This window comes from Atractosteus spatula, chromosome 6 (assembly GCF_055471065.1).
Source record: "Atractosteus spatula isolate fAtrSpa1 chromosome 6, fAtrSpa1.hap1, whole genome shotgun sequence".
Lineage (NCBI taxonomy): Eukaryota > Metazoa > Chordata > Actinopteri > Semionotiformes > Lepisosteidae > Atractosteus > Atractosteus spatula.
The window spans coordinates 30,472,850-30,489,106 of record NC_142711.1 but is presented as its reverse complement, the minus strand read 5'-3'; the positions used below and the strand labels follow the sequence as shown (position 1 = coordinate 30,489,106).

General features: G+C 37.8%; 1 protein-coding gene and 1 non-coding gene across 2 annotated transcripts; one reads left to right on the top strand and one right to left on the bottom strand.

Moving 5' to 3' along the window:
• Positions 1–740: 740 nt before the first annotated feature.
• LOC148832746 (atypical chemokine receptor 2) lies at positions 741–12,354 on the bottom strand. The gene is made up of 2 exons (XM_088919031.1): positions 12,293–12,354; positions 741–1,909 (listed from the first exon to the last, which is right to left on the bottom strand). The coding sequence occupies exon 2, from the start codon at positions 1,891–1,893 to the stop codon at positions 817–819; it is 1,077 nt and encodes a 358-aa protein (XP_088775157.1). The 5' UTR covers positions 1,894–1,909; positions 12,293–12,354; the 3' UTR covers positions 741–816.
• A 382-nt stretch (positions 12,355–12,736) lies between these two features.
• Positions 12,737–12,808, top strand: trnae-cuc (transfer RNA glutamic acid (anticodon CUC)). Its single transcript has one exon. It is a non-coding gene; the product is annotated as a tRNA-Glu (tRNA).
• Positions 12,809–16,257: the final 3,449 nt, after the last annotated feature.

Sequence of the window (16,257 nt, the reverse complement as noted above, 5' to 3'; positions counted from 1 at the left end):
CCTTATATCATTAACAGCTGAAGACATTTCAAAAGCATAGTACAAACATACCCTGTCAGTATTTATAAAGCGGACTAATTGTATCTTTCTTCATGTATGTGCTAGGGAAACAAGGAAGTGATCCTTATTTGGAGCTTTTACTAATTACAGCACTGCTGCTTCATGCGCAGATTCAGAGGTTAGGTGCTCACGTCAAGGAATGTTTAGATAAGAGCAACATTAGTCTGGATTTTTCCAACAGGAATGTCTGTTTTCTTCAATGCACTTCAAAGGACTCGATCTTCTGATGGATTCTGATCAGATTCTTCTTGATTTTCTGATGGATTCTTCTGATGGATTATGCAAAAACCCACAATAATAAAACTATTATTGGAACCTTGTTTGGATCTGTGACAAGTGATTTGTGTATGAAGATCCCCAAAATATAGTATGACAAACAGGGACTTTTCTCAACCCCCTTTTCTCTATTGTTTGCGAGCTTCCATCTTTAAAATGTCTTCCATCCTTCATGTCTCTTTTTGCGTAAAAAAAAAGAATTAAAAAATGAAATAAAGCTTAATTAAATACAAAATCTAATAAAGAATGTTCATTAAGCCTTTATCGAGTTAAAAACTTGCTAAATGTCTATGCAGAGCCCATCAAAATTGAGAAATATACAGTGGTGTGATAAGTAAGAGCAAGTTTGACAAACTAATGACACTATATGTGAAAATGAACAGAAACAAATATTTTTCTGTGTATCATCTATTAGGATATGGCTAATATAAAGTACTGAAACACATAGTATTAACATACAGTGAATTATAGCACTCAGGTTTACAGTTTTTCAACCACTGTCAACTCAATAAAATTGCACTGTGTTGTGGGGGGAGTTGAATTTGTGCACTCCAGGGAATACTGTCTTCCCTTTGTGCAGATTCTCTTCAGGATCTTGTTGAGGCAGTTCAGAAACTTTTGGTTCACAAAGGCATATAAGATTGGGTTTAGGCAAGCATGGACAAAAGCAAGGCTCTCAGTCACTTGAACAGCAAAGTCAAGATGGCGACTGGTGTTGCAGTCTGAAATCAAATGAAGGTCTTGCAAAGAGTGCAAAAACACAACCAGATTGTAAGGGAACCACAGCAGAAAAAAGACAGCCACCAAAATGACAGCCAGCTTTAAAGGATTTCTGGATTTCTGTGGGGGCCTTGTTCTTGCCATGACACATGATATACGTGAATAAAAGAAAACCATAGTCAGAAAAGGTATGAAAAATCCAACAATGTTTAGTTGGAACTTCATAAAGATTCTCCACAGTGACATGTCCACGTCTCCAAAATCATGAATGCAGATTTTCTGCCCATTAAACTCTTGCAGTTCTGTAAATTTCAAATCTGGAATTGAAGCCAAGATGGATATGCTCCACACCATAGAACATATTGCAAAGCTCTTGCAGGATGTCTTGAGATTTTTTGTGGAGAATGCCCATACAATATTTAAATAGCTGTCCATGCTAATGCATATTATGAAAAAAATACTGCTGTACAGGTTTATGGTGTAAATTAGAGTAATCACTTTGCACAGAATGCTACCAAAAACCCACTCAGAATGAGCATAGACAGCCCAGAATGGGAGTGTAGCCACAAACAATAGGTCTGAGACTGCCAGGTTTAGCAGGTATATATCAGTCATTCTTTTAAGTTTTATATATTTGATCAAAATACCCGCCAGAAGCCCATTTCCAATAAATCCGAGTAGTGATACAAATGCATACAAGATCGGTAAGAAAATTCTTGCAAACGCCCTCACATGTTCCTTTTCACATATCCCATAATCATGAAATTGACTTAAGTTATAATAGTCACTGTAGTCATACTGCCCTTCAGTTTCATAAGAAGAATTGATGTCAGACATGTTTCCAGATCAGAATCTGAAAAAGAAAATAAACAAGAATAGTTTTATGCAGATGTATGCTTTATTTGTACAATTTAAAATGCTGTAATTGAAGAAAATTTTAGTTATGATACAGAGATCACACAGCATATTATTAAAGCATTTTTTTTCACTTATGTTAGCAAGAGTTTTGTTATCTTATAAAGTCAAACTGTGACAAATATTGAGATCTGTGATAGATGGTACCAGTATTTGGTTAACATTTTCTAGTACAATTTGGATTCTGTCTTTTAGTTCTAAAAGAATAGAAAATTATTGGAAAGCATTAGAAATATTTTTTAGTTCTTCACAGATATGATGACATTGAATCAAAATCCACTATTAATTTGACCACTTCTGAGACAGTCCAAGAACTCAGCTTTTGATTCTCAACCACATTATTTGTCACATTTTACTGGAATACAGTTGTTGTTGGCTGATTAATCTCTTTTAATGTTTCCTTGGATCTCTGGTGCTGACAGAAGAAAAAGTATTGACTTGCAATACTCATATTCACTCCTTCCATATTGTGTCCTATGTTATGACATTGCAAAATGATGCTTATACATTTTTTTAAAGTATTCAAAGCCTTGCTTAAACTGAAGACATCTGATGGTACATTACATTACAAATTATAGTAATGGTCAGCAAAACTAAAGAGAAAAAAACTGATGCACTTTTTGTTTAAGTATTCGGACCTGTGAATTCAATATTTGATTAAAGCATGTTTGATAGCAATTACAGCCACAAGTCTTTCTGAATAATTTTCTACCAGCCTTTTTACATTGGCTTTGTGCAATTACTGTCCATTCCTCATTGCAGGTTTGATTTGCTGAAGCTCTCTCCCTGGGGATTGCTCATGGACAATAGTTTCATAATGTGTTTTTAAATGTTTCCACAGATTCTGAACAGCATTTAAATCAGGGCAATGACTAGGCTACTCAAGGACATTTACTTTCATTTTCATAAGCCACTTCAGTTGACCTTTGACTTTTGTATCCTTGTCCTGCTGCTGATGAAAAGTGATTTTTTGCCCCTGTTTTAGGTCTGAAGGTTTAATTCCAAGATTTGCCAGTATTTTGCTCCAGTTGTTAGCATTAGTCTTGACAAGCTCCCCAGTCCCTACTGATGAGAACCAGAACTATAACATAATATTACTATCACAATTTTTGACAGGTTGAGTTTACATCACATGTAACACTTTTAACACTTTGTAATTAGACCAAAAGTTCCAATATTATCTTGTCTGATCAGAAAACCTTTTGCCACGTGTTTTCAGTATCACTTAGGTGCTTTTTTGCAAACCAATGTGGGATTTCACATGTTTTTCACTCAACTCCAAAACCTCTTTGCTTGACTGTTCACTTTGGAAAGACAGCATCATCTAAGTGTCTGGGTGCCTTCCACTTCTTAATGATTGACTTACCATGCCTAAAGAGATATGAGGGGTCTTTGAAATGTCTTTATACCCTTCTCATGTAATCTGCATTTTTACAGCACAGTGATATTTACAGAGATAGTGTTTTTATTCTGAGATCATTTGAACCACAATTATTGCACAGAGAGAAAACTGAATGTGTGGCTCATTGAGGTAATTTGTTGCCCCTAATTTAATTTAGGTTGACGACAGCAAAGGGTCTGAATACTTAAGCAGTCTTTTCCATTTTTCCTTCATATTAACTATTGACTTCTCTGATTTTGCTTTTTGTTTCTTTGAATGTGTGGGGAAGGTTGTGTATATAACAAACACTTATTGATACCTCAAAGTCCAAACGTCTCTGCAAACGTTACAATGGAATGTGAAAAATGTGCAAGGGTCTGAACACTTTTGCAGGGTACAGTATACAGATGCAGCCATTCAAAATGCGTGAGGTATTTCGCGGCATACCCCGGTGGGCATGTCACAGTATCACGCGGTATGACGCAGTTAACGTGGTGTCACGTGGTTAACTATCCGGCGTCGCCTTGTAAAACCGCCAGGGGGAGCTTAACCTCTCATGTACAGCATTTGAGCCTTTAATTTTGAACTGTGTATTACAGCATGTTAATCATCAGTCATTAAAATGTTGGTATATTTTATGAAAGCAAGATTGCTCAGTTGGACAAAAGTACACAACCTACCTTTATCAGAAATATCAAAGCCTTTACTGAAGATATTACTAATAGTATTAATAATGGATGACTTTGGACAAGCTGTATACTCAAAGTATAATTTCTTTAGCACATTTGTACAAGCACTTGGAATCTGTCCAAGCCATACTTTGTCAGGCATTTTGTTTTACTTCAATGGGCATAAAAACTTCCTTGCTTTTAACAGGGCGTTTCATAATTTCTAGCTACGAAAATGATTTAAAATGCGACACCTATCATTCAACTAGAGCTTAAAATATCACAAGGAAAAATACACACCGGTATTCCATTTCTCCCTAAACATTGTAAGCTTCGAAGTCTTTAACTAACGTGATACCGGAGTCAACAAGCATACTTTTAGAATTTGATTAAAAGGGAATATAATATGGAATCGCGTATCTCAAGAAATTAATAACGGTATGATTATATCCGTGTACTGCGGCAGGGCTGTGTAGGGCTGTTTCGCCTGCTTGTTCATGCGAGCTGTCTTGTAGCCTACTGGTCTAGGTGCGTGACTACCAACTGGCAGGTTGTGTGTTCAAATCCAGCTGGTGCTGGACCTTCCAGTTTTATTTATTTATTTTTTAATCACGTAACATAAACATATTACCGTATGCAAACTGTACTGTATACAATATGTATATGTATATTTAATGTCTTAACTGTGCCCGTTTAAGTATTGAATATTCATATCTAATTTTACCACTGAAGGGAAATCTTAACATAAACATACAGTATATGGCTGGTCTCGGTACTTTAAAGAAAAAAATACACACCAGTATTCCATTTCTCCCTAAACATTGTAAGCTTCGAAGTCTTTAACTAACGTGATACCGGAGTCAACAAGCATACTTTTAGAATTTGATTAAAAGGGAATATAATATGGAATCGCGTAATCAAGAAATTAATAACGATATAATTATATTCATGTTGCAAAAGAACTGCAACGGACATAAAAACTCCCTTGCTTTTAACAGAGCGTTCCATAATTTCTAACTACGAAAATGCCAGGTGAAAGGATTTGTAAACATATTTTGTTAAAGCAAGTCAGTTTTTTCTGCAACACATAAAATACATTTTTCCAAGAAAGTTTAGCCTTTGTCACTAATGAAACCACTAAATAAAGACATAAATATAGAAATCTTAAGATTTGTTTTATTTAATGTTGGTAGCAGGATGAACTGTCAGAGTGTATATTTTGTCGCAAAGTTGCTGCAAGATGTTAACAGTGAAAAAGGTATTTAGAAATGAGTTATTTCAAGATGAAAAAGAAAACATACACGAAACATGGTTTCATTACGACCAGAATCGGTCTTGAGATATTTTTAACTTGATTTACAGTATTTGAGAGGTATGTCTTAACACCGATACTACAGTGCTTAAGTACTGCTCACGTATATGTTTCTAGGTTTATATTATGCATTTCATACGGTCAAATTACTTTTGAGCAATAATAAGAAGCGCGAAACGGTATGCGTTTTACTTTCGTTTTGTGCTGGGAGCCATGGATTGATTAGAGATATCAAGTACATACAAGTCATTTTTTAAATGTTGTAGTTCGTCTTGAAAAAATGTTACGAGTACATCATCTATCAACAATCACACAGGTTCTGTTTCCATATTGCGGATTTTGGTTAGGTATTATCAAATCCAGTGGCGCTGTTAGTTTACTGAGTCCCATGTCACATGGTCTGTGATTGAAACCGGAAAAACCGGTTTAATTCGTCACAGCCAGCACTCTTCAGGTGTGAGGGTCTTCTGCTCAGAATGAAACGCTAAAATGTTTGTGTATATTCTAATGGTAGTGGGGGCAGGGTGTGTGGGAACAGGTTTGGTTGAAATTGCATTGGAGATCTATGTTCTTCACACCTGAAACATTTTCTCTGAAAGCATTTTCTTCGCAGTTTAACCGATCTTGTTACAGCATGTTACAGTTTACTATTATTAACCATATTAATTTTAAATGCTTAATGTAAAATCTTGTAAAAATATATTTTCATTGTTCAAATATACATTAAGTCTGACTATCATATAATAAGTTAAATACAAAACTAAAGAAAAAATAGGGTTAAATATAATTCAAAATATTTTGCTAACAATGTTAACTGTTTATGAATAATAAAATGTATTAACTAAGGAGTAGGATGGCACAGTTGTTAGTATGTTTTTTGTTTTGTTTCTTTTTCATAAATACAACAGTAGTACCTGATGTCTCAGTGGCTTTCAAAATTAAATTATTTCTCCCTAAACATTTTAAGCATCGAAGTCTTTAACTAACGCGATACCGGAGTCAACAAGCATACTTTTAGAATTTGATTAAAAGGGAATATAATATGGAATCGCGTATCTCCAGAATTTAAAGACCAGACAATCGCAAACTCGTTTTCAATAAAATTATTTTATTCATTCAGCAGTTTGTGAGAGGGACATCCAGCAGGGAGAGACACACACACCGGTTTTCATTGACAACATTGTTTTTTTTTCAATTCCTCTTGTCTAACAGGAATGTTTTGTTTGTGGACAGACTGTTAGACAAGAGGAAATTTGTCTAACAAATTAAAAAACTCCATCCCAGCCTCTCAGTTCACCACCGCGCAAGACTCTGTTGATGCTGTCCCCGCCGGCTATCTCCCCCCAGGAAGCACAGCGGAATTCACAGATGCCAGTGGGACGAATAATTCTCCCAACTGCTACCCATCACCCAGGAGATGGAGGGGGGGTTGTACTTGCAGTGCATCGGCATAGACGGGAAAGCAAGAGCCGACCGCTACGCCGCCCTCGTGTTTCGAAATCTTGTGACTTTTGAAATTTACTGGGGGTGGACCACGTCTGTAAATTTCGATGGGTCCAGAGGCAAAAGTGCCTTGCCTTGCAATCTCTGGGAAACCATTAGTACGATGGTGAATCGGAGATTCTCAACCCTTGCTGCGTACGACTGGAAAAGAATTCGTGATCGGATCAACGAAATGCTTCGTAGGAGGAGGCGGTCTTTTCCTCTTGTCTAACAGTCTGTCCACAAACAAAACATTCCTGTTAGACAAGAGGAATTGAAAAAAAAAACAATGTTGTCAATGAAAACCGGTGTGTGTGTCTCTCCCTGCTGGATGTCCCTCTCACAAACTGCTGAATGAATAAAATAATTTTATTGAAAACGAGTTTGCGATTGTCTGGTCTTTAAATTCTGGAGATACGCGATTCCATATTATATTCCCTTTTAATCAAATTCTAAAAGTATGCTTGTTGACTCCGGTATCGCGTTAGTTAAAGACTTCGATGCTTAAAATGTTTAGGGAGAAATGGAATACTGGTGTGTATGTTTTCTTTAAAGTACCGAGACCAGCCATATACTGTATGTTTAAGTTCCAAAATTAATATCGTTTATGGGCTTCACACGCGTTGCAGTATGCTCAGGCACTAAGTAAAAGGAGATGCTTCGTATTGCTTGACTAATTTTAAAAACTAAGTTATAAATGCAGGCGCTGCTCTGGTGCGTCGGCTCCTACACAGTGCCTGTCTGCTGTAAGCGTTACAATATACATACCCAACACTGCTTGTACCCATCGTGTCATGCAAATAAAACACCTTGAATTGAATTGAATTGAGGGGAGAAGGGGGGGATACTAAAGCCAATACTGGCTCAATGGGCTTTGACGTGCTAATGCGTTGGTTTAACAGTCCGGGTGTGGCAGGCTTCCAATGTCAACTCGACTCGATTGGAAGACAATGAACGTATTTTAGCCCTAAATGAATTAATAGCAAACATGGTTTACATAAAATACATTTTTCCAAGAAAGTTTATAATAATACGATCTATAGTTGAAATCTGAGCCTACTTTAAAAATAAAGGAAAAGCATTTTCAGAGAGCAATCACGCTGTGTTTATGTAGAAAAAGCGATTAGGTTTATGAGCAATCTAATTACCTAATCGCTTAAAACGCTATATAAAATAAAGTTTATTTAGAGATGAATGATCAATGTGGTAGTTTAAATAATGTGAGTCAGGAAACTAACACAGCGCCACCGGATTTAATAACGCAATAAAAACGCTATAAAATAATGTGACACAGTACAGCACAGTACAATAATACTGACCATGACTTGAACCTCTAAGCTGGTTCATACAGAAAATGTAGAAATGCATTAGCCTGATTATGATTAAAAACACATAATTAAACACGCGTTTGCGATTTAAGTCAGAACACGATTTAAATCAATATAAATGTTTATATTGTAACGCATACTGTCCAGCCTCCATTTCTCTATAAAAATTTACTGTTGCACACACACACACAATAGAAGCAGGAACCGCTGTCAGAAGGGAAGATATGTTCAAAATATCGCAAATATCGATCATGTTGCGATATTTTGAAATATAAAAGTCAACTGATTGTCCATAATATCGCTTACCTATTTTTTCGAAGAAATGTTTGTTAAAAGAAAAGTCCGGCACCAGCTGGATTCGAACACACAACCTGCCAGTTGGTAGTCACGCACCTAGACCAGTAGGCTACAAGAGAGCTCGCATGATCAGGCAGGCGAAACAGCCCTACACAGCCCTGCCGCAGTACACGGATATAATCATACCGTTATTAAATTCTTGAGATACGCGATTCCATATTATATTCCCTTTTAATCAAATTCTAAAAGTATGCTTGTTGACTCCGGTATCACGTTAGTTAAAGACTTCGAAGCTTACAATGTTTAGGGAGAAATGGAATACCGGTGTGTATTTTTTTCTTTAAAGTACCAAGACCAGCTATATACTGTATGTTTACATTCCAAAATTAATATCGTTTATGGCCTTCACACGCGTTACAGTATGCTCCTATTCTTTTTATGCTCAGCTACTAAGATTTCCCTTCAGTGGTAAAATTCAATATCTACAACGGGCACAGTAAAGACGTTTACAGTAAGTCTTTCTACGACAGACCAACGGACCACGAGTGCCCCTGTCGGTCAACCAATCACGCACCGCGGTATCCCGTGTCATCATACCTGCGGTATCTGTACCGCGGTGTCTGTACCACGCACTTTGAATGGCTGCATCTGTATGAGTTACATTTGTTAAAAAGCATCCTAAAGGTACTGTGTTTGAAGTATAGCACAATTCACCTAAATTTGTCTTATAATTCAACACTATAAAGTAAAATGAATAATTGCTGTACAAAATTAGACATAGTTTTAACGGGGGACATCAAAAAAGTAAATCAGTAGAAACCAAAATGGTAGATATGGTTAATGACTGTTTTCTTACCTACCTGTAGTTTTTCAGAATACCTCTCTAAGTAAATGTTTGTATTCAACAGGTCTTTTCATACAAAGAATACACAGTAAAGCAAACAGAGGTAAGAGATCCCAAAAGTCACTATATAAAAAGATAAACTGCATCCAAATGGTTGAAAATATCTATTAGGAAAAACATAAGGGGAAAAAAAGTACTTTATAAAATAACAGGATCTGGTTAATGAAAAGGAGTATTGCACGCATATGAATTGCATGAAAATGAATTGCAACCTCAAGTATAAAAGGTTATTAGAAAGGGCAATGAAACAAAAAAGGAATATTAGAGCGGAGGCTAAAGTAAAAAATACTCTTTTATACAATAACAACCAAAAAAAATTCGGAAATGAAGTAAAATATATCTTGGACACACAGGAAATGTCTGAACAATGAAGGGGAAATGGCCGAATTACTAAATGAGTATTCCACAGAACTGTGCACCAAGGAGGAAATCAGCAACATGCTTCAGGCAGAGATATATTTTTCTTATTAGAAGCACTCAAAATTCAGAAAAACCAAAAAAGGGGAACTGCAACGCTGTTTTCATTTTTGGTTTTAGAAAGAATTAGCATTGATGAGTGCATTACTTTCGATTTCGAGATGGTTTTGCCAACAAATACTGCTTGTTGTCACACCCGACATCCCTCCCTAGAGGGCGCTCCACTGCTCTCATTATTGTCCGTGTGATTAAGCTCTCCAGGTGTACCCTTTTAGTGTTATTATTTAAAGACCAGCTCCTCCAGTCCTCGGGGCTCATCATTAGGGTAAGATGTCGCGAGGCCCGCCTAGCACCAGGAAACCCTACGTCCGTCTCCTGAGGGCATAGGCCTCATCCCCGACACCTCCCGCTTCCTGAGCCCGGGGTCTGGAGGATCTCGCCCCGTCACCCTTGGACCTCCATGTTTTGTTTGTCCGTGTGCTCCCCCTTCCCGGGGATTTTAACTTTGTCGCGTCCCAGGATGGATTTCTTGTTGATGGACTCTCGGACTGTGCTTTGACCTGCCCTTGGACCCGTTTGGATTTGGATGCCTTTTTTTCTTCCCTGTACACTGTCTCACGGATTGTCACTATTATTTCGTGCACTATTAAACCCCTGTGTGTTCCCTTTTACCACGCCTCCTGTTTTCTCCAGCTCTTACCGCATCGCATAGGGTCTTCTATAAGATCTGACATGGATTTCAGTCCGTGTTCGTGACACTTGTTAACTATGCATGCAGATCATGCTGGAACATTTCTGTGGTGAAATGACTGATGCACAACTGATGAACTGATGATGAACAATGAGTATTTATATGCTCATACATCACAATCCATTATTCATTACAAATACTAGTGAGCAGGGAGGGCTGTCACATGGCAATATGTGGAAACTCAAATGCGAGATGCATCAACATGGCGACTTGCACTACTTTTTTACTTAATTCAAAAGTAGTGTGTTTAATTTTGTGCTTAATTTGAAATTTGTCATTTTTTTCTATAACGTCAATGAATTAATTTTGTTACCAACATAACAGGTCTGAGAAATTGGGGTTGCAGTTCTCCTTTAAGAAATCCCTTGGGTCAAATGGTATCAGTTGTAGGGGTAGTACCTATGGACTGGAAAATGTTTAATATGGTGCTCATCCATAAAAAGGGTGAAAAGCTGAACAAGTAATTATCCATACATATGAAGGGAGACAATCCTGTTTCCTGTGATTGAAAAAAGAAACGCAACATTTTCTGGAATGAGAATACTATGCCGGCAGACACAATCCCTGCATCAGTGACAGGACAGTGAAGCTCCATGCTTCTGGCCTTAGAGCAAGGCGACCTTTCAGAGGCCCTCTTCTTATACCTGCTAAACGTCACACCTGACTAGCTTGGGCCAGACAGAGACTGTGATGGACTTGTCAGCAGTGGCATCAGGTCCTCTTCATGGATGAGTCACTCTTCAACCTGTTCCATACAGACGGGAGGGCCAGACTGTGGGAGAGGAGGTGTTGTGTTTCTTTTTTCCATCAGTATATAATGCAATAGTTAGGTTTTATTTAGAATATTGTGTCCAGTTTTGGTCACTACATTATAGAAAATATATTGCTGCTCTGGAATCTCTGGAGTCCAGAGAAAAGCAACCAGGGGTTTTAGCGGTACATTATATCCTACACTGACAGGCTAAAAGATCCTTTTCATCATTAAACAAAGAAGACTACAAGACGACTTGATAGAAAATCTACAAAGGCATTGGTAAAGTCAACCCAGTGGACTTGTTCAGATTGAGCAGTGAATCACCAACCACAAGACACAAGAGGGAATTATATGGTAGTGCATTTATAATTGAAAACAGGGCCACCCATGTTCTGGGGTAGTGAATGTTTTGCTTCTATGTTAATACTGTTAACAGCCCCTGTTAATACTTATTTTAACATTTCTGCAATAACTGTATTTAGTACTCTTTTTAAAGGCATTTTAAATCATGAATGTTAAAGGATTTCATGGAAAACCTGCTTTCTCTTTGTTAAGTCAACTTTTAATTACAGTTTATCAAACAGATAAATTTGGAGGCTATTGTACAGCAACATTGCAGATTGATTTTCATATCATTAGTTTTCCCAACATGAATAAACTAACATTTCAGCCAAAAGAATCCTTGTTTTTTTAAGTCTTTTTCCAAATGAACTGCATGAATGAACAGTAATTAATTAAGCTGTATTTTTATGTATTAATTTACATTGGTGTTATAAAAAGCAATACAAATTAGCATTATTATGCAAGTCATGTCACAGCTTGTGTCACAGTGAGACAGAATAGCATTAAATCAGTGTTTATTACACTGTGCCAGATATAGCCCCTGATATATGCATGCCTGAGTCAAGAAGCTATAATTTCCTGCTAAAAAGAAGAGATACAAGGAAGAAAAAATGAAAAGAAAATTCTTGAATCTATCACAAGTGCTAATACCATTAAGTTGAAATTAATACAATTTAATTTATACCTTACTGTTGTGGATCTCTTGCTCATCCTGTTCCAACTGAGTTTTATACAAAGAGATTTTCAGTTCCCTGTCTGAAGTGCTGACTGTTTTCCTGCTAGAAAATATCTAACCACTCCCAAGACTTTTCAAAAAAAGTCCAAAGCAAAATTATGTTGCTATTTCCAAAGCTCCTTTGAAACATATTGGCAAAGGATAAACAACGAATTCCAAAGAAAGTACAGCATGTCAAATGAAGGAAAACAAGAGGACCTGCCAGAGTTTACTACAGTGGAAAAGTTAAAAGGAAAAGGGAAAGAGGTTACCTTTTTCAACTGAAGGAAACTCTTGGCAGGTCCACTTCTCCATTTGATACCCCGTCCTCAGGTTCTGGCCAAGGCAGCAGCAGTCAGTCTTCATCTCTCTCAAAGTCCTCCTCAGGACTCATGCCATTTATCTCTATTTAGCTCCCTGGTGGTCTAGTGGTTAGGATTCGGCGCTCTCACCGCCATGGCCCGGGTTCGATTCCCGGTCAGGGAAATAATCTTTAGGGGCGGAGCGGTGGCTCTGTGGCTAAGGATCTGTGCCTGTGACTGGAAGGTTGCTGGTTCAAATCCCACAGCTGGCAGAGGAATCCTACTCTGTTGGGCCCCTGAGCAAGGCCCTTAACCCCAGCTGCTCCAGGGGTGCCATATAAATGGCTGACCCTGTGCCTTGACCCCAAGCTTCTCTACCTGTCTGTGTCTCATGGAGAGCAAGCTGGGGTATGAGAAAAGACAAATTCCTAATGCAAGAAATTGTATAGGGCTAATAAAGCAACATTATTATTATTCATTATTATTTCTAGAGGTACAGACCAAGGGACCTCCTCATTCATCTTGGGCACTGGTGATGAGCATTCCTACTCCTTCACTTCTGGAAACTTCCAAACAGGCAGTTGCTTGTTTTTTCCAGTATGCGACATTATCCTTCTTGGACAGGTTTCTCCTCAAAATGGGCTGGAGTTTTTACTCAGTGCTTAAAACTGCAACCGCGGTATCTTGACATGTTCCATCTCCAGAAATAGCTGCTCGCAGATAGCTTTTAGGTCTTTTATGGTTTCAGTTAAGCAGAGACTAACTCACTTAGCTATAGCTCAGTGCCTAGGTGGGCTTTGAAGGTCAGCCGTGTCAGCCGTGTTTGCGCAATAAACCTGCCTCTCAAAGAACTTTCAGGGCCTCCTCTTTTCCAGCCATTTTGTACTGCTCACCCTCTGCTTGTGAGCTTTGCTGAAACTCTTTCATCTCTTTATTCTGTATCACCAGCTGCTGTGCTCTCATTTGTCCAAGATGCGTTATACTCGGACTGCAGCTTGTCATTCAGCTGTGCAGCTGCACTGTCTTCCTCAGGCTGTCATCAGTCATCTCCATGCTGCTCTGCTCCTCCTTCAGCTGAGAGATTTTGGCTTCCAGACATTGCTTCTGATTAGCTAGTGCTGACAGTCCCAAACTTTTGCTGGCCAGCTTGTCAGCCAGTTTTTTTTCTCATCCTGTTTGCATAGCTCTACTGCTGTCAGGTCCTCTTGTAACAGCCAAGAGGCTGGAGGCTGTGCTCATGCATTCTTCTCGCTTTCCTTGACTATTATCAATCTTGCTGTATGGCAGTACAGGCATCCTCCAGCTCCCATTTGAAATCATTAATCTGAGGCTGGAGATGTTTAAAAGCATTGTCTCGACCTTTGGTTGCCATCTCTATGTGTCACAGTTCCTTGATTTCTCCCTTTAGCTTTAAGTTTTTCGAAAATCACAGTGTTTGGCATTCAGTTCACGCACATGTTTGACAATCTGTTTTCAGCAGTGGTTTGTGTGGTTTGGGCTTGAAGACTTTCCACCTCAGTCTTCCTATCCTTCACTTTTTCCTCTTCTCTTGTTATGTTAGTAAGTTTTGCGAGGGTAGTCAGCTATTACCTGAATTTTTTTCCAATTTTCTCCAGAGGTTGCTCTGAGCTTCCCTATAAAAACTCAGCACTGGGTTTGTACTTTTACTCTTGGACTGGCTCTTCTGAGTCTTATGGTCAGTCATCTCTATTTCCAGATTTTCCTGATGTTATTCAGGCTGTAGGGCCTCACTCTTCTTTTTTTGAGCACATCTGTCCATTTAGAGCACTCTTGAATTAGTTTATTAAAGTCTAGCACACTGAAAGTGCAGACTTCAAATAGTAGACATCGACTGGATGACTGTCTGACAGAAAGTAAAAAAAACACACAGTGGTAAGTGAACAACAACAAAAAAAACAACTAACTACACTATTCTACAACCCGATTACCCACTAAACCTGTCTCTGGAGAAAAGGGTGGCAAAGCCAAAGAAAAGTCTTCCGAAAGCTATTTTTCTAAACTATACTAAACTAAGCTTTAAAAAATGCCACAACAATCCCAACCCTACACCACAGCTAAGAAAACAAATCAGACACGTCTCACATTTTTCACTGTTTCTCCTTCTTACATCTCAAGACGTCCCGTACTGGCATTTAAAACCGGACCGCTCTCTTAAACAAATCCAGAGAGAGACCCAATTTAGGGACATGCCATCCTCAAAAATGGACCCCTGCAAGGGAGGGGAGTAAAAAAAATCAGAACGTAACACTGACACACAAAGCCTATACTTTTTAAACAGCCACCTGACCAGTTGTCTTCCTGCAGCTTTTCGGATGACAGGGCAGTGTACTGTATGTGCTGCAGCTACAGAAATACAATACTGTAATCTCTGGTTATCCGTATATTTACACAAATACAGTAGGCATCCCAAAGGAAGGAATAGAATTGAAGTGTTTTGATTCAGAATTAGAAATCAATTATCAAATGTGCTTTTAAAAACAATTCCACTGTCTAGACATTGGGAACAAAAATTCCAAAGTTTATTTACAAATCCTTTTATTATTACATTTAATTAAAAACAAATCTGTAGTCCATCTGCCCTAATTTGGAAACCATGAGTCAGACAACCACATGGTTTACACATCCAATTGGACAGCATTTACAGCTGCCTATCCAACACTGCATGCATATTTTGTTTTTAGAAATGAAAGCAGTAGAGTAATTTCTTCTCGGTTTTCAACATTTAATAACCTTGAAATTATAACATACTGTTATATATTATTATTAATATTGTCACTTTTGTGATTTGGGTCTTTACAGCACTACAAAATGTTACTTGTATTTTGCTTAAAAGTACTGTTTTTTTATCATTATACTGTCACAGGTTTCATGTTTAAACGATGAAGCAGATGTTTTAAGCTAGTATAAAATTGCTATTGATGAAGAATTTGATTAGTGCTGTATTTGAGACAGATATCTCATCATCACATCAGTGCATCGAATCCCAAACAATCATGATTATAGAAAAATAAACCATATTACTATGGGTTTTTTAAAGGACATAGACAGTTTTGCCATTGAGAAAATACAATGCTCTGAGAAATGCTGAAAGGTTAAGTGATTTTGTGATAGGAGAATGCATGTTTTGTATATTTAAATAATATATTTTATTTTTTGAAGGGACACTTCTCCTGGCTGTAAGTGGCTCTGAAGAAATAAAAGAAAACTAAACTCAGTTCATGTTATTGCTTTGGGGAAGGGGGATTTGGTGTGTAACCAAGTGAAGAGCTGTCCTGTGCCAGGGGTCATTAGAGAATTAGAGTTAAAGTTCAGCTTACCAGCTGTTGTGGGCTTTGCAAAAGTTTGTTTGGCAATTGCAAAATTTCAGAAAAGGCCCAAGTTTACGCAGGGACAGGAGTGTCAAAAGCACTTCATGAAGTAAAACATAGTATTTTCAGTAATCTTTTAAGTATTCGTCACCTAAACCTGCTTTATCTTACCTAATGTTTGAGGGTTGAAATCCTTGAGGAAAAACTCCACTTATTACATTTATTAATTTAGCTTCAAGTACAAAGAGTCTGAGTAAATCTAGTGAGCTAATGGTGTGCTGAGAAACACTTCTGAAAGCTATTA